The 18,412-nt window shown below is 42.0% G+C and overlaps 1 protein-coding gene across 1 annotated transcript in view; it reads right to left on the bottom strand.

The window, feature by feature from the left end:
* Positions 1–5,552: 5,552 nt before the first annotated feature.
* SLC25A38 (solute carrier family 25 member 38) overlaps positions 5,553–18,412 on the bottom strand; it is a 20,131-nt gene continuing 7,271 nt past the window's right edge. Inside the window, exons 2-6 of the mRNA XM_018564711.1 lie at positions 17,838–17,919; positions 16,382–16,561; positions 12,126–12,294; positions 6,525–6,691; positions 5,553–5,678 (exon numbers count right to left, since the gene is read on the bottom strand). Of these exons, the coding sequence (XP_018420213.1) occupies positions 5,556–5,678; positions 6,525–6,691; positions 12,126–12,294; positions 16,382–16,561; positions 17,838–17,919 (721 nt within the window). The 3' untranslated portion in view covers positions 5,553–5,555. The remainder of the gene's footprint in view (positions 5,679–6,524; positions 6,692–12,125; positions 12,295–16,381; positions 16,562–17,837; positions 17,920–18,412) is intronic.

The following is an 18,412-nucleotide window of genomic DNA, read 5'->3' as shown; positions in this document are numbered from 1 at the left end:
CAGAAAACCTAAGAACGTTTCATTGATTTTAACATTTCTGGGCCTATTGTTGTCATTCTATTGTCACATAACGGAACACTTGGCTTAACTGGTGAACTTTGGTTATATCTTGAGTTGTGTCCATTATGATGGGGAAAAAAAGGTGCTGCTCTGATTACATCTATTATTTGTTGTTCCACATTTTTTGATAACATTTTAATGATTTCATCTTGAATGTTGTGGCTTAAATAGCAAACAAAACCTTTTGGTTTATCAAGTAGCTGTTTTAATATTGGGTCATATCTAGCTAAGAGCTCTACAAATGAAAGAAAATTTATCTTGTTCACATCTTGTAAATCCTCCCTGTGGCCTCTAAAAGGAAGGTTACATATAGCCAAGGTTAATGTGACATTAATTAAACGATCTAAAACTTGTCTCCAGAAGTTTTTTGCCTTTTGTATTTTTGTTTCATTTTCTTCACTAATAGTGCCATGCAATCACTGTTGAATTATCATACATGCATGTAAGTGTTATTGGGATTTTTCATGAGTTGTTACTCTATTTGCTAAATGGCACCAATCTCTAATCCCGCTTACCCATGCTGCAGTGTATGATGGTGAACTACGATCAGCAAACAGCAAACATGGCTCACAGTAGGCACTATCTAGCTTTGGTGAATAGCAAAGCCATGTATGAGGTATCGTTACTCTTGCTTTTGTTGAGGTGGTATAATAGGTTTTAGAAAAACACCGTCCTCCTTGTTTTGGGTCTCCTGGAAATTCTGTATCAGGTTTACAGGAACCATGTGACAAAATATATCGCTTTGTTTGAGCATCCGTTATGTCTAAAGGGAAATCTGCGGGGTATTTTCTTACAATGCTGGTAACAGTTTTTGCTGTATCATCCGTTCCACATTTTGAAATGTCAGTTTCCCCTGCCAATGTCTCACAAACATGTAGTTCGTTACTGTCCTTTTCCTCTGATTCCCTTCTTGCTTGTCCACTGGTTCCTGGTTCATTTGATTCTATTGCTTCTGACAGTTTGCTGGCTCCACTCTGTGTTGTGATCATCTATTATTCCTGTTTCCTCAACGAGACTTGGTGCTGGTGTATTAGCCTGCACACTGTCTGTAGGCTCACTAGTGCTCTCCTTTGTGGTTGAGTAGATATCAACTTTATGAGGTCTGGTATCAGGTGCCTGAAGAAATACATTAATTTTGCGTTGTTTGGCCATCTTTGTTTGTTCTTCCCTCATTTCCTTACGCTTTTGCGCACCAATGTTACATTTAGGTGGCATCTGAAAAAATGTAAGGGATTTTTCTAACTAATAAAGACTATAAACATGTTGAACACAAATAATAAGCCTCTCTAAACCATCAGCTATACAGGACTACAAATCCCAGCAATACATTATACAGCAATGCATAGTGCCATGGGCTATTGAGGACTACAATCCCAGCAATACTTTATATAGCAATGCAGAATAGCATTGGCTATAGAGGACTACAAATTCCAGCAATACTTTACAGCTAGGAATGCACCATTACCATTTTTTCAAGTCCGAGTAGGAGTACTGATACTTTTCCAAAACTACTCACTGATACCAAACACGAAAACCCTTTTCTAGTGTCATGTGACAGTTTTTCTAATAATAGTATAATATAAGGAATGAATGGTGTGGAAAAGGTTCAACTGGCAAACAGGAATAAAATCACATACAATTATTTTGCATACATTAAAAGTTACCTATCCTAAAAACTAATAGAAACAGTATTGTGGCCCGCCTCATTGCCATAAATAGCTGTCCAACATGGACAACCCCCAACAGTTATAACAATTTTCAATTGCAATACTTAGCTCTTTTATATTAAATATAGCAGTTGAAATTGAAAATTGTTTCAACTGTTGGGGGTTATCCATGTTGGACAGTTATTTATGTCAATGAGGCGGGCAACATTATTGTTTATATTAGACTTTAGAATTGGTAACCTTTAATATATGCAAAATAAAAATTGTATGTGATTCATATCTATATTATACTATTATTAGGTATTGTTCAAATTAAAAGCGTGTCATGCTTTTTCATAGGGTCAAGCCATTTCATACACCTGACAGTTTTTCTAAAACAATACAGACTAATGATTTTAGAACAGTGGTGGAGCACAAAAGCCAAGTTGCAGCTCCAACCCTGGCATTTCTGCCACTGACTTCAAGCTGTAGAGGAACTACAGATCTCAGCAATACATTATACCGCAATGCAGAATACCACCAGCTACAGAGGACTACAAATCTCAGCAATACATTATACAGTAATGAAGTATAGTATAGTAGTATATGAATTTGCTACATACTCTGTACTGCAGCTCTGTCCCCAGGTGCCAGCCTAATGTCTCGATAGAAGTGTCTCAGCAGGACAGATGGAGGATCTCAGAAGGGCAGATAGAAGATCGCAGCGGGGAACATGGAGAATCTTAGGTGGGCAGATAGAAGATTTGAGCAGAGGCACATGGAGGATCTCAGGGGGCAGCTAAAAATTTGCAGCAGGGGCAGAGGTCTCATGTGTGGGTTGGAGCTGTATACAGGCACCGCTGTGCTGTGGTTCCCTATAAAGCTACTGTGAGGTCTCCAGGAAGCGCAGGACCTCACAGCAACTGAAAATTGCCACCTCCAATGATGACGGACCTACCGCATAAGGCTGGGATGGGTGGCAGGGCGCGCAGTTTCATCCAGTCCTGGCCCCTCTCCCCCAGGCTCTAATAGTTTCTTACTGATTTGCATTTGCTTGCTATTGCAAATGTGCTGCCAATTTAGCTTGCATCCTCCACCAATTGCAGAGGTCAGCTTAAAAGTAAAGCTTGCAAGGAGGTAGTCCAGATCCCAAATGCATTTAAGGGCTTCCTGCCCGTGTTTGTTCTTCAAAATCAATCAGCCTCCTGGTTAGTCAAGAGATGATTTGGGGTCTGCTTAGACTTGCAAGCTGTTCTAGCACAAATGTTCCTTAAACTCCCTAGCGGTATGATTATGCAGGATTTTAGCATGCCAAAGGGGTACATTGTTTTTCATGGCAATTTGTTGTTTTATATTGTAGGCCTGTAATTCTTGGTAAATCTTAGGAATAACTCACCTAAATCTGTCCAAACAAGAGTCCAGTAGACATCCCGGGTATAAAAGTTTGAAACACGAAATCATAAATTATAATCTAATAAATAATTATAAAAAAATATAATATAATAAAAATGGTCCAGTAAATAGGAATTCTGGGGGCGCTGCCTGATCTGTACCACAGTCAATAGAGTACTAAGTTCGCACATCACTGAGCTCGGTCGCAGAATCGTCACTTTCAGTTTCTGATGATGAATTTTCCAACGAATCGCTATCGCTCAATTCTGCAAGTGATTCTAATTTACTATCGCTGTTTTCTACCTGGTCTAAAACCGCTTTTGACCTAAAGTGACGCTTTTTGGATGCCATGGACGTTCTCAAGTTTCAGGTCAGAAAGAACAGTAAAAGTGCAGGCAGTGCACTGGACAAAGCTCTAGGGACAACATTGAAGTGAAAGGGTTTGATAATACAATGTAATCTGCTATGATTACATTTATGTGTGTGTATTCTGTGTATATTGCATGTTTTCATTTTTGAATTTCCCGCCGGCTTCGCCCCCCGCGGTGACGCCGAAAACGAAACAAAGTCAGATGCCAGCATCGGCCGGCTGCGTACAGCAGAGGACACCGCGGGCTCATAGGGACAAGGTAAGTGACACTTTTGTGCAATCCCGAGTGTGGCTCGGGGTTAACACTATTGGTACTGAAAATGAACCCCGAGCCACACTCAGGAATACCGCCAGGGAGGTTAAAGTGTACCCATGAAGAAGAAAAAGGTAATGTATTGCTGCTCATCATTCCTTAGAAGTAATGACTATATTCAATTTCTTTTGCTTCTTTTTCTTTATGTTCACTTGACGATCCTGCCAGTAACACACTTTTTGTCCTAGGGTGACAGTGTTCCTCACTGCACCCCATCTATGGAGGAGCAGCATTATCACACTAGGACAGTAAGCCCTAGTTCCTAACATAGGTGAGAGGTGTTCTTTAGTTCATAGAGATCAACTGGGGAGGGCTGAAAATAGTGCTTGAAATTTCACGGCAGGAGGTTTTGATTCCATTGGATATATGGCAGATCAACAGTTTTTTTTTTATGCACTTACACTACAATGTACAATACTACACTTATACAATTGTAATCATATATTTTAACAGTTCCAAAGTGAACAAATAAGAGAAGTTAATTGTTAGGGTTTACCTACGCTTTAAACAGCGGTCAGCTGTTTCACAAACAATATACTTTATATTGTAATAATGTGATGAACTACTGATCAAAACTAAAACAGAATGTTATGCCCAAACCAGAGTAAAAACACTTGGTAGTTTATAAAAAATGTTTCACATTACATGGGAAACTTAAAATGTTCAAAATTTGTTCTTTTACAATGTGGCAAAAAAATGTTTGCAGTCAATTTTCAGAAATAGTTCATATTGTCCTGAAATGCTAAAAAGCTGAAATTCTTACATTTATACCATGATATTTGTATGCATTTAAAGTATAGGGTTTGCAGTTTTTAGCCATCACATAAACACAGCATCTGTATTTTAATAACAGTATTTATATTACATAATTCAAAATGTTTATATAATACATATAGCCTTTCAATAATTATAATAAAATATGTCTTAAATGCTGCCCACCGAATGTTTGCACTAATCAGCATAAAAGTGTAAAGATTTAAAAGGTCAACTTCACAAAATGAATATTTCAGTTCTGCAAGAATGTGGTCACGCTGAATAATTAGCTGGATTTTTATAACATGGGAACTCCAGTAATTACCTAGATTTCCAAGTGTTGTCTACCTGCTGTTGCCATTGTAAACCAAATTGTGGGGCTACCTTCACCCCCCCAGTTGAATTCCACACAATACAGAACAAACAACTGAGTAATTCAACTGCAAGACAGTGATACTCATCCACATTTTTAGGAAGGGGGCAGTGACAAACGGCTGCTTTAAGGAAATCTCAATAAATAGAGTCTGCAAAAGGCATAATTTAACCCACCAGTGTCCATCCAGAAATAAAATATCAGTACAGTAAGTCCCCTACATGCAAACATTCAAGTTGAAAACTTTCAAAGAAATGAACATGCGTTCACATGTCAAATCACGTAGGTTAGTTCACGTGCCTGGCGTACATTGTCATGTGCTTTTTGTGTACTTTACAGTACAGTATCTTTATTTAAAGCCCAGGATGTCCAGAAGCAAGCGTAAAAGCAGCAGTGATGTAGCTGGGTACCAAGGCTAACATTGTTGGACTTAAGAACGTGCTCTCGGAATGTAGGGGACTTACTGTATCTTGTAATTCTTTTAAAGCAATTCAAACTTATTTTGTAAACAGTGCTCAGCAACTTGTTCATTTATTCTCATCACCTATGCAGGGGTGTTGCATAGGTGTTGCAGTGAAGTTCAGAATGCTGCTCACTCGTTGTCAGCCTAAGGTTTCCAAAGCAAGTCCTAATGAATTAAGATATTGCTCAAGACTTCAAACCCATTGTTTCCATCATTTTTTCATATACTGTCCATGCCATTGCTGCCATGAGAGTTCGGCGTAAAGCTCGAGGTAAACCTCCATTAAAGAATCCAATCAAGCCATGATTCTAAAATAAAGAGCAAATAAACAAAATTAAATACAAATTATGCTAAACAAAAACTGGGGCCAACAAAAACTAGTGCATGTCTGAATCACAATATGTTTTGCCTTTGTCTGTCCAACTTGAAACCATTAAATAAGCCATATACCATACATGTTACAATCTGCACATACAATCAACTTTAGATTTACTGAGACCATGTAATGTAAGGAGCTGTTTAGACTAAACTATCCCATCAATCTGTATCCAATTAGACGGGCCTTTGCCCTAGCCATAGTCAGCCAAGCAATAAGCATTTTAGAGGGAAGTCAGCAATGACAGATTCCATGTTTGTTTTAGTACTCATTTACTTTAAATTGTTTTGGGTAAATTTTATTTTATGTTTTTAAAACAGATGAGGAAAAGAACAAGGCCTTCCCTTGCAAGCACGCCATCTCCCACTGAAACCTCAGAAAGCGCCATTAATGTGCACGTGCTGTATCTTATGACACTGCTATTATTACACGTATAAAATGCTCATGTTAGAGCCCATTATTTAATCTAATTCCATGAAACAGTTTCAGGTGTTCCCTCCCTTTCTCAAGATACCATGCATCAATGCTTATTAGTCTAATAGCACTTTAGGGAATAAAAGGAATAGCCTGGATCTTATGAGATTACATGAATATGATACTATGCAGACCATAAGTGAAAGCTGTTATATAAATGGATTGGCATACAATATTAAAATAAAAAAGAGTGGAAGCTGGCTACCATCATATACTGAACAGCTACTCTAAAACACCAAATTACTCAATATATTCACAAAACACATACATAAGAGATGCAGTAGAAAGTAAGCCTACAACATACCTTATAGATAGAGCAGGCAGCATGACCAGTCCAGCGGTATTTCTCTGGTGAAAGCTGCATATGAGTTTTAATTACATCAGCTGGCTGGGTACTTATGGATGCAAGGATACCAGCCATGATGCCACAACTGAAGTTCATTAGGGGAATGAAGGTTTGGTCAAAATCACCTGCAGAAAGAGACATGCTACATAGTTTGATCCAGAACAAATCAGAACAAAGATAAACACCGAAACATATCGCTGTTTAAGGGCCCATTCACACCACATCATCTTCAGACCAGACCAGATTGTTTCCGGACCCAAAATGCAGCCTAATGTATACCTATGATATTTCTGGCCTCTGTTCCAACCAACGCAGCCCGTTCCAGACGAGACCAGACCAGACCAGAAAAATACTGCTTGTCTCATTTTGTCTGGTCTGGAATGCACTGGAACTGTGGGCAGGTTCACACTATTTTCCGGACCAGATCTGGAACAGATCTAGTCCGAAAAATGGTGTGAACCTACCCTAATATAGTACTATGTACATTATATTTGTAATATATTTATAATTCTTTTATGAATTTATCATAGTGCTACCATACTCCAAAAAACAGAGAGAAATGTAAAAATATACAAATGATGTGAAAAAGCATTAACAAAAACTGCAAGAAGATGCATTTTTTATTTTTTTTATTTAGTGAATTGTTGAGAAATAGAATGTGATACATTACTGGCAAAAGAGGAATATGAGGGGTCACTGTAACCATATTGAAAAATAAATTTTTAAAACTCATTGTAAACTCCTATTCTCCAGTAGTTCATTGGAGGACCCAGCACTTCAGTCTTCAACATGTGGGCATACTGCCACCTGCAGGAAGTTTGGACGCTGCAACAGTATTTCTTGTAAAAACAACTAAAACTTGGCAAAAGGCCAACATTAAAAAAAAAAAACACCCATCCAATAAACTATTGGATAAAAGGATTTTATGTTCAGTAAAAAAATCCAATGTGGTCTAGCGTTCTTTGGAGGACACAGCACTCTGGTCTTCAGTTTATAGGATACCTAAAAGCAATCCCAAATGCGGAGAGGGCAAGAGTATCCAACGTTACAACAAAGAGGGTAATTCCTTACAACCAATAAGTGAGTGATCACACGTCTGCCTGCAGGACCTTCATGCCTAGCTAATATCCACTGATGCAGCCAAACCTACGTAATAGAATTTTGTAAAAGGGTGTACGGAATACAAAGTAGCAGGTTTGCAAACTCTTGAAACTGACACGGCCATGGTCTTGCCATGGTCGTAAGGTGTATGGGCAACAGATTGGCCCAGGTGGAGATTACTCCATCCACACAGTTAAGTGTAGATGGAGGAATCTGTTGCACCTTTTCCATCTGACCACAGAAAATCTGCAGATAATTGTAAGGGGTATGGCCAGCTTTACCCTCTGCTGACAAAACACAGGGGGTTGCTCACTCTGCACAGCGGCTATTCAGCAAACACCTAGTATTTTTATCAGTGAATACTAGGCGTTCTTTAAATGAACGAGGAGAGATGTCACTGTGTTGAGTGAGCGACCCGCTATGTTTTCACAGCAGTTGGGAAGTCGCTGAGCACAGCAGCAGTTCAGGACCCAGAACATCACTGTAAAGCACTGAAGTAGATGCGGCTATTACATTGCTTTACTGGATCCTGTGGCCACACCAGGGAGAATTTATGTGCGATGTATAGTTACATTGTGCCCAGCTGGACCAATGTAAGTATATCAATCATTAAAGCTGGTGTTCAGCTTTAAGTCTACAGGTTTAGATGATGATGAGCTGTCAAACCAACTTGGAGATAGTGAAGCAAGGCAGTCCCCTACAGGGACCCTTAGGAATGACAAAAAGGAAGTCACTTTGTCTGAAGGAAGCTTTAGCGGTAAGACTCAAGCAATGTTTGCCACTACAATGGAGGGATTTCTCCCTGGAATATCAAAAACAGGACATAAAGATGGAAGGGAGAACAATGTCCTGGTTAAGGTGGAAGAAAAAAGGCCTTAGGCCTCAAGACAACCTTGCCTCTGTATAGTACAAGAAAGGGTTCTTTACAGGACAAGGTTGCCAACTCAGAAACGCCCTTTGCCAAAAGGGATGGCAACAAGGAAGTCAACCTTGAAGTGAGAGTAGACAGGGGAATGTCCCTAATATGTTCTGGAGATCTGACAGTCACTGGGGTACATAATTCCTGGAATGGAAATCCCTTGCTGTATATCATGAGAAATATGCTTTCCAGGTGTGATGGTAAATCCGACTTTTTAACTTTCAGGAGAGTAGGGATAACAGAATCAGATAGGTCCCTATTCCTTAGGACCTGGGCTTCAACAGCGAGGCCAATAAAGCCAGCAACTGAGAAGCAGGATAGTAAAACAGGTCCGTGGGATAAAAGATCTAGATGATCTGGGGAAAGCCCAAGGAATGTCCGGCCTGGGCCAGTTAGGTCTGATGAGAATCACTGGAATGCATTCCATTTCAATCCTGCAGTGAAGACGATTAAATAGTTACAAGTAGGAAAGGCATAGAGGAGGTTGAACTGTTCCAACAGAGTCACCAGAGCATTCGCTGTGAAGGCTAGTGGATCCCTGGTGGCGGGAGACAAACTTTCTCAATTTGTTGTTGAGCATTAAAGACAGAAAATCTAAGTCCGGTGTCCCCCCACCTGCAGAGGCCTTGAAACATCTTGCAGTGAAGAGACAATTTTCTCGAGTCCAGACAGTGATGATTGAGGAAGTGCCAATTTACCGCAACCAGAAGTTGGTTTCTCTTTGAGCTACTGGTTCCTCCCTGGTGGTTGATGTAAGCCACTGCCATGGCATAGTCCGACTGAATCCTGGATGGATTCTGGCTCCGATTTCCAGAACGTTAATCGGGAAATGAGCTTCCTTTGGTGACCAAGTCACTTGCACTTAGAGATTTTCCAGGACTCCATTGTGGGAACCTACCAGAGCAGCAGGAGGAAATATTTCCCTCACTCCAGGGCAGGACTCGAGAGCAACCAGGCCAGAGCAAGTGTGGTTTTAGGTGTCAGGCATATGCAATGGTCCAGAGACTGGTCCTTCTTGTTTCACATAGCTGGAATGTGTAGCTGCATTGGTCTGGAGTGAAAATGGACATGTGGATCTGCTTTAAAATAGGCTACCATTAAGCCCAGAACTCTCGTGCAACATTGGAGGGTTGCTCAAATCCTAGACTGTAGAATCCAAACATAGGAGAGGAGAGTTTAGAGTTTTTCCTGTGGGAGGAATATCCTGGACAGATCAGTATCCAGGAGAAGGCCTAAATACTGATTAATCGGATCCAGCGCTAACTTCTGGAGGCTCAAGATCCATGCGCAGTTTAAACAGTTGACCATTAACTGAGAGTCTGTGCTGACTCTTCCCTCAGTAGAAGGGCGTCCAAGTATCTCACTATGGGAATGCCTTAAGAGCAAAGCAGAGCAAGTACATGAGGGCCACAAACTGGTAATGGCGTGTTGGGGACGTGCAAGTATGCATTTTTGATGTCCACAGAGGCCATAAAAGCTCCCTAGGTGGAGGGATGCAATGACTGACCTTGACAAGTCCATGCAGAATTCCCATAAGGTGTTGACAGCCTTTCGGTCCAGAATGGCGAAAGCCACCTTTCGCTTTTGGATCTGTAAACAGGTTTAAGTAGAAACCCTGGAACCCCTACTTTTCCGCAACAATGGCTATGACCCCTTAAGAGAAGAGCTGTGCCAGAGCAGTGTGGAGGTCTGCTAATCGTTGCGAGGACGTTGACAGGTTTGACAACATGTAATCCAATAAAAATATGTGCTGTAACCTAAAAACTAGAATGTGAGTAATGGTATAAAAACCCAACAGGTTATAAAACATACAAACCAAATTAAACACAGCTCCGAAAAAAAGCAATAATAAAAAGTGTTTACTATGCAAATGCTCATGAACAGTATTGTGCAAACAGCATAAACCCAAATAAGAAAACAACAAAAGTCCACAATGGGAAAAGGGAAGCTGTATATATAATCCTCCTTGATTAAATCTGCACTTCCCAATGAATAGGAACCTTATGGAAAGGTGGTATGCGAGTTCTTACTTAACACACCTCACAAACCCAGTAATAACCGATAAAGAAAAGGTATGCATGCATCGCGTAAACATATCTTTATTAAATAAAATCACTCGAGGATGTCTGGATGGATGAAAACTTTGAGAGGGCACAGCAAGCAAAATCGCTCCCGAGGTCTTCACATCTGTTAGGGGCGGGGTGACATAAATGAGAGGTGGGAGTTACTGGTTGTGTACCTCAGTTAGACTATGCCATTGTTTCTTGGCGTGGGATATAGCAAACACAGACATAAGTCTATATCTTCTATGTTGACAAATAAAGAAGGATGCATGCATCTTTTATCAAAAGAAGAAAGAAATGGTATCCTTAAGCTTTGGATTTAGGTCAGTAGACTGGACACCTTATATGCAAAGTCATCAAACATAGATAGGGTACATTCCTCTTAATCTTCAAATGATTGTGCAGAAGCAGCTGTAGTTAGAAGGAAATCAGAGGTGGACTCTGGAGGAGGAGTGGATGCACACTTATGGCCTCTACCTTCTGAGTCAGATAACACGGCTGGAATTTTCCCTATAACCTTAAGACATAGTAGCAGAAAATCTACTTGCATAAGAAGAAAACCACCCCTGAAAGGGGTTAATGAGGCATGTTGGGAACGGTGGTCCGGGCTATCAGTGTCAGGTCCTTTAGAAGATATACTGAAAGCCCCAGTGGAATGGTTACTGGATTGTAAGCTGACAAGGCCCATAGGACCGCTGGCCCTTGTTCTTATGATCTGCCATAATATGCAAGTGAGGGTTTCCCACAAAGGGTACTCACAAGAACACTGCAGAAGCAAAAATGAGTTTATAACATGTGTGACTTGTCACTGGAGACAGCAGGAAGCCCAAGTAAATGCCCTGGAGGATCGTGGGGCAGGTGTGGCTAAGGAGAAGACTTCAGAAAATGGTATGTGCATGAGCAGTATGATAAACCAGAAGGAGGCTGTGTAGACTCAGTAGAGACACACGGCCAGTGAGCCCAGTATAATGGTGCCAATTTTTAAAATGGGACTGTGGCTCCTCCAGCCCGCTACCGACAGGGTAGTAGCTGGCGTCTTCTAAATTAACCCCCTAGGGGATTCAAGGGGCAGTTTAAGCATGCCTAGGCTCCCTTAAGAGCAATGCCCTAACTTACCACAGCAGTGGTCCTGAGACACCCTGTGGCATGAAGTTTTGGCGATATTAGGCAGGATCAAGGGGACATGCCCAATTCAAACAGCCTTCTCCCTCCCCGTGGGTGTACTCCCTAAATTAGTCTTCAGGGACAGAGTGTCCTGTGCTCTGAAGACACGTACAGGCCGTCCCCACTTTTTCCTCACAGCAGGGTCTGGTTATGGCCTCCAAGGCTATGTCGAGGATCAGCCAATCTTTACCTAAATTACCATCCTTTGTCCCTACTGTGCAATTATGAAATACAGTTTATCAAACAAATCAAGCAGAGAATGACATTTAAGAAAACAATTGCAATATTAATTTCAGCAAAATGAAAACTTACTCTGTAAAGCAAATCTTTTGGCTTGCGTATAAAACATCAGATATATGCCTGAAAAAGGAGCATCTCGGAGCAATGTAGCAGTGAGACCGCTAAACAGGCCGCGAGCACCTTCGGTCCTGTATATGCTACCCAGTGCACCAAATACACTTTTATAGCCATAGTTACCACTCTGCAAAAGAGATTGAAGAGAAATTATTTATATTATTTTGAAAGTGTGGACTTTTTAGTTACCCAATAAAACATACATAGTTATTAAAATATATTCTTTATATTACAATTAAAAATTACACATTTGACAACCTCCATCAAGTAAAGTTTGCAGCAATATACAGTATATAAAAGAAAGACCTCCGCGTCCTCAGACTCCATCTACCACATTGCCTATTACAAATGGGCAAACTACATATCAATATTAGATCTTAGAGCAGGGGTGCCCATAAGGTCGATCGCGGTCTACCAGTCGATCGTGTAGCGATCACTGGTAGATCGCAATGTTCTGTCTTCTCTGGATCCCCGCTGCTCTCCCCCATCTGTATGCAGCGGGGATCCGAGGAAAAGTGAAGCTGCAGTCGGCGGCGGGAGACGGAGCCGCTATCACAGCAGCACGCCGAGCGGTGAGGAGAGAGAGACACGCTCGGCTTGGATCTGACAGCTGGCGGCTCTCTCTCTCCTCACTGCACATGCTGCTTTTACAGCGGCTCCGCCACCCGACCCCCCCACCCCGGCGGCTGAAGTGCTTTTTTCTCTTCTCCTCGAATCTCCCGCTGCCTCTGCCCAGGAGAGCAGGGGAGATCCAGAGGAGAAGTTGCAGCCCCCCTCTGTGCGTGGCCGAGCGGCAGAGGATCGGTACATATCAATGATATGTACCAATCCTCTGTGCAGGACAAACACTGGAGCGATCAGCTGATCACTCCAATGTTTGTAAATAACTGGGGACACATAGTACTATGTGTCCCCAGTTATGAATGAACACGATGTGATTTACATCACTTCCTGTTCATTCATGAGTTTCTCAATGGGGAGAAGCACTCTGTACAGAGGCTCATCCCCATTCAGAAACTGGTGATAGTAAATATTTTCTGAATGAATGGGAAGCCTCTGTGCTTTCCATTCATTTAGAACAGAGGCTGCAGAAAAAGAGATTGAGGACTTTGTGCATTGACTTTAATGCACCGCCACGCCCCCTCCCGCCCCTGAACGCAGTTGTTTTCCAGTGGTGGGCAGGTAAAGGATTGAGGGGTGGGTTTGAGTAATTTGGTTAATGTTGTAATACGATCATCTGTCAACTTTATCAAAGGCATGATTGGGCCCTTTATCTGAATATGAAAATAGCGTGATCAGATGGGGAATTTTTGAACTTCTGTGTATTTTTGGAGTTGTGATGCTGGAATACCCCACACATCTCCGGTGACACCGCACATTCCCAGTGACCCCCGCACATGGCACTGCAGCCAATCAGCATTTCTCTCACATTTTCAAATCTTACTTGAGCAAACTGAAGAGAGATGCTTTTTACAAATAAAACATTTCTTGCTTACCCTACTGGGTCAATACCTCCCCTCACTCCCTTTGAAAGGCTTCTGCATTAGGGCAATCGTGGCTTTCGAACCATTTCTATCCTCTATGCCGTTATATTAGATACATTACAGACACCTCTCCCCTCATACACATCCAAGTGGGAACAGGAACTAGATTGCTCGATCACTGAAGACACTTGGACTCAGATTTGGTTCACAACCGCCTAGAGTTTGATGAATGTACAGGCTGTGAAAGCTAGCTACAAGTTGCTCTTTAGGTGGTATTTGGTGCCTCTCCGAATCTCCAGGGCCATTCCTTCTTACTCGTCCCACTGTTTTAGGGGTTGCAGGGTGGAGCCTTCCTGTTTCACTGTTCACACGTAGCAGACCGGAGTACGAACATTCTCCGCTCTGCTCTTCATACTGAACTAATTTGATGTGGTCCCGGGTCTCCCAGAAGAGCAGGGGGAACCCGGAAACCACAGCAGGAAGAGAGGCGGCCAGTGGGGAGAGAGGCAGCTGGCGGTGGGGGCGAACCATGGAGGGGACCAGCAGGCTTTTTAGAAGTGATCTTGACGACTGTATAGCCACCAAACTAACTTGTACAAGACGAGCGACGGCTTCCCCTCTGTAAATTTAGCACTGCTTGCCCGAAGCAGGGCTAATTGTAGGGGGAAAAAACCCGCCCGGAACTGCATGTCCTGGGTGATAGGAATTTGACATCCCTGCGCCATGATGCAGAGCTCAGTACTCCTATCATTGCCACTTTTTAGATACTTAATTACACAGGGAATCACCAAAGTCTAGTTTGCGTCAGAGGCTCTCTAACTGCTCTGAAAATGTGGCTAACTGACACAGCACACGATGGTCAGGAAGGGGCCACAGGCAGAGCCCAGTGCCAGCAGGACACTCAGTTTATCTCTGCCCCATCCATGGGCATACCAAAAGTGAATCTTCAGAGGCTGGGTCACACTGAAGGTTGTGCCATGTTTCTGGACCTGGAAAGTGCCCTGCGGTTAACGGTATAAGGTCTGGAAAGTGCCACTGGCAGAGCCCAATGCCCAAAGATCACATTCCCGGCAAGCCCCGCAATGTTTGGTCCAGTGGGGCTCTGGTACGGCCTCCAAGGCATCCATCGAGGATTAACCTATCTGGATAGCTGCTGTGCAGAGACCAGTTCAAATAGCATAATAAAATGTCTTGTTTGTAGAGAAAAAACAAATACGAAGTACTGAGAATGTTGGTGAAGAAGAACAAGAATAGTCAAAATGTAGAAAGGGTTTTCCTAAGCAGAGCTGAGGAAAAACTGTCCAACCTCCTAGGGCACTAGCAAAAAACTCAGGAATCCTGGTTACAGGCAAAGTTCTTAAAGGAGAACTATGGGGTTAAGGCTTTTCCCCATAGTTCTCCTTTGGGTAACGGGAGGACACAAACTAGCATCCTCCCGTTACCCTAAGCTCAGTATACCGCGAGCTACTGCTCGTGGTATACTGAGACACCGTAGCTGAAGCGGATCCTGACAATTATGTCTGGATCCGCCCAGCTGCGTGAGTGACAGCTGGCTCTGCCTATCTAGAGGCAGAGCCAGCTGTACCCGCCCCCTCCTCCATCCGATCCGCCAGTCAGCGCTGGCGGATCGGGGAGGGGGGAATCCAGCCCCTCCACTGTCACAGCAGAGAGCTGTGACAGGATCGAGAGGCGAGCGACCGCCGGTATGTGTTCGTTCACCTCCCGATCTACTGAGCCGACCTGTGGCAGTCTCATTGTCACTATGGCTAGAACTATGAGGTGAGTGAAAAGCACTCACCTCATAGTTCTCTTTTAAGGTTGGTTGTCTGCCAGTGTCCAAACCTCCTGAAGGCGGCAGTATAACCCAACTGTCTGAAAATACCCGATTATGTCCCCCTTAATAAACAAGAAAAATAAATAAATGTTGGCCAACACTCTACAATAGCACAAACTGCAACACAAGGAACTGAAAATGATGCTTCCAAATCTGTGTGGCAATGCAAAATTATTTGGCTTTCTCAAATACCTTGAAATCATTAAAAATATAGCTTGCAAATGTATAGTACAATCCAAAACAGTACTGCATTAACCTGTGAATGATGCGAGTTTCAGATTTGCGTAGAGACAATGTGATTTGGCATGTGGCTATACTTTTCAAACACGAAAAAAGCAGCATTAGCCAACTAATAATGCAAATTCTGAGATACCAACGGCTGTATATAAAGAAAATGACACTTTGAAATGTATGTGCAAACTAAATTTTTATAGCTTTCAGTCTGAGCACTGCACTTCTTCCTCACATATCAGAAATCACTGTTGCAGATAGATCCTCTAATTGTGGGCTGTGGTGCACCAAAGCCGCGGCAGACCTGCTTTCTGGCTGCTGAAAAGGTGGTTATGCCAACAATATGTGGGCAAAAACATTTATAATCATTTGGCACACAGTGCCAAAACTTTGTGAATTTCCAAGTTTGGCAAATCAATCTGGTTCAGGTAGACCAAATCACACCTAATGAATCAGCACACACTGTTATAAACCCGTAGATCAATTCACTTATCACAAATGGCATCTGCTACACACCACAAAAGTGAGAATGCTTACCTGTGAAATATTCAATGGAAATGTTAGTATTCACTGGCATTGCACAAACTTAAAAAAAAACAAAACAGTTTACATAAATGTTCTATTGTTTTTGTTAACGTGACTATTTAGTGTGACTTGCAACTCACCTCAAAACGAGTCTTTATGACTGTGAAGGGTAACATGCAAACTCCTGCCACTGTTCTAGATCCTGCTCCCAAACAAACGGATTCCAGAGGGCTGAGCTCCTTGCCTGAGAAAAGCTGTTGTTTCAGGAAATAGAGGGTACTAAAGTACACACCAACTCCAGGAATACATCGTAGAAATGACTGCCAGAACAAAGAGAAAGGGAACGTAAGAAAATCTTTACATTACACATTTAAACTATTAGGATTTAAAAGGACAACTGTACCTTTATTGCAATGATACAATTGTCCTTTACTGTTACAACAACAGAACTGTAGATCAGAAACGTGTGTTTTCAGTACAAAATAAATCCTTAGGTACCAGCAGTAGGGACATGAGGACTCCTTCATTGCTATCTATAGTGAAGGTGTAATCCAGGGGTAGACAACCTCAGCACTCCAGCTGTGCTGAAAATACAAAATCACATCATCCCTCTGCTGTCAATCTTGCAATGCCTCATGGGACTTTTAGTTCCACAACAGCTGGAGTGTGGAGGCTGCTTACAGCTAGTGTAGTCTAACCAGTACAGATGAATACAACTCAGAAAGGGACCCAGCTATTACAATCATGCTGCAACTTTTCCTACCCTGGCGCTGCTGTAGTTCATATAAAAAGGTATATAAAGGAGTTGTGTGCTTTTTGTCAGCAGCAGCCTTGAAAGAGACCAACTGAGAAAAGTTAAACTCATCTGCCACTAGGCTTGCAATGGAGGAATCCACATGGCTGACACTCTAGCAGGCCAGGGGGCAGCAGAGTTCACCCTCTCTCATGGTGACTTCCAAGCAGTACAGCTGACTTAAAGCACACAACTCATTTACATTTGTTCTATTTCTCAGATACCGCAAACCATTTCTAATCATATTTTGTTCAGCGCAAATTAGGGAGTTTATTGCAGTAACATTATATCTTATAGGAAAATCAAAATGTGATTTTTGCAAAAGTTGTCCATTACTATACATCTATGTTTTGGGTAAGCACATCGATACCTCATCAAAAGGGGGGCATATTCCTTAAATGTAAGTTCTACCAAAAACTTGTATAGGTAGAGTGGGAGGATTGAAATCCCTGATGGGTTTCTACTGATATGCAGGACTCCATTAAAGAGATTTCCCTACCTAAGGTTCCAAATACACAAAAATGAGGGAAAATCTCCAACAGCAACACACACACTTCCTGTTTGGGTAAAAGTCATCAGTACAGGAAGTAAGGGAAAATCACTTTAATGGAGCCCCGGAGAGCCGTAAACACCTACCGGCGTTGTAATCCTTGCCCACATATAATAGGGTTGGTACTGGGAAATTCAAGTGTGGTCTGGTGCACAGTCTGGAAATAAATGTTCTAACAATGATTTGATTTCATGTGTATTGTACAATGTAGACAGTGATATGGAACACTAGTAGCTTGATGGTGGTTATTTACCGGAGAGACTCCTTTCCATAGTCCAATAATGTTTTCATTACGAATTACTGAGACAAAAAGTTGGACCATTCCAACACGGTTCCTAAAGAGAAGCAAATCATCAGCTCCAATATATTGTGAATTGATATACTTAAAGAATACAACTGTTATGGAACACTCCAATTTCAATTTAGTGTTTGTAGCTAAATAATAAATGTAGGGCTGCAACTAACAATTATTTTCATAATCGATTAGTTGGCCGAATATTTTTTGCTTACCGTATATACTCGAGTTAATATATTGTGAATTGATATACTTAAAGAATACAACTGTTATGGAACACTCCAATTTCAATTTAGTGTTTGTAGCTAAATAATAAATGTAGGGCTGCAACTAACAATTATTTTCATAATCGATTAGTTGGCCGAATATTTTTTGCTTACCGTATATACTCGAGTATAAGGCGAGAGGAGCTCCAGGTGGGGTTGTAATTTAGCGGGCAGGCACCTCTGAGCCAGCTAAATTAGGACCCCACCTGGAGCTCCTCCCACTGGACCAGCGCGCCGCTGACTCGTCCCTGCTCTCTCCGTGATGTG

Source organism: Nanorana parkeri, unplaced genomic scaffold (assembly GCF_000935625.1).
Source record: "Nanorana parkeri isolate BGI_ZX_2015 unplaced genomic scaffold, ASM93562v1 scaffold774, whole genome shotgun sequence".
NCBI classification, from domain to species: domain Eukaryota; kingdom Metazoa; phylum Chordata; class Amphibia; order Anura; family Dicroglossidae; genus Nanorana; species Nanorana parkeri.
Note: the sequence above shows the minus strand (reverse complement) of the source record. Positions and strands in the feature narration are given on the sequence as shown.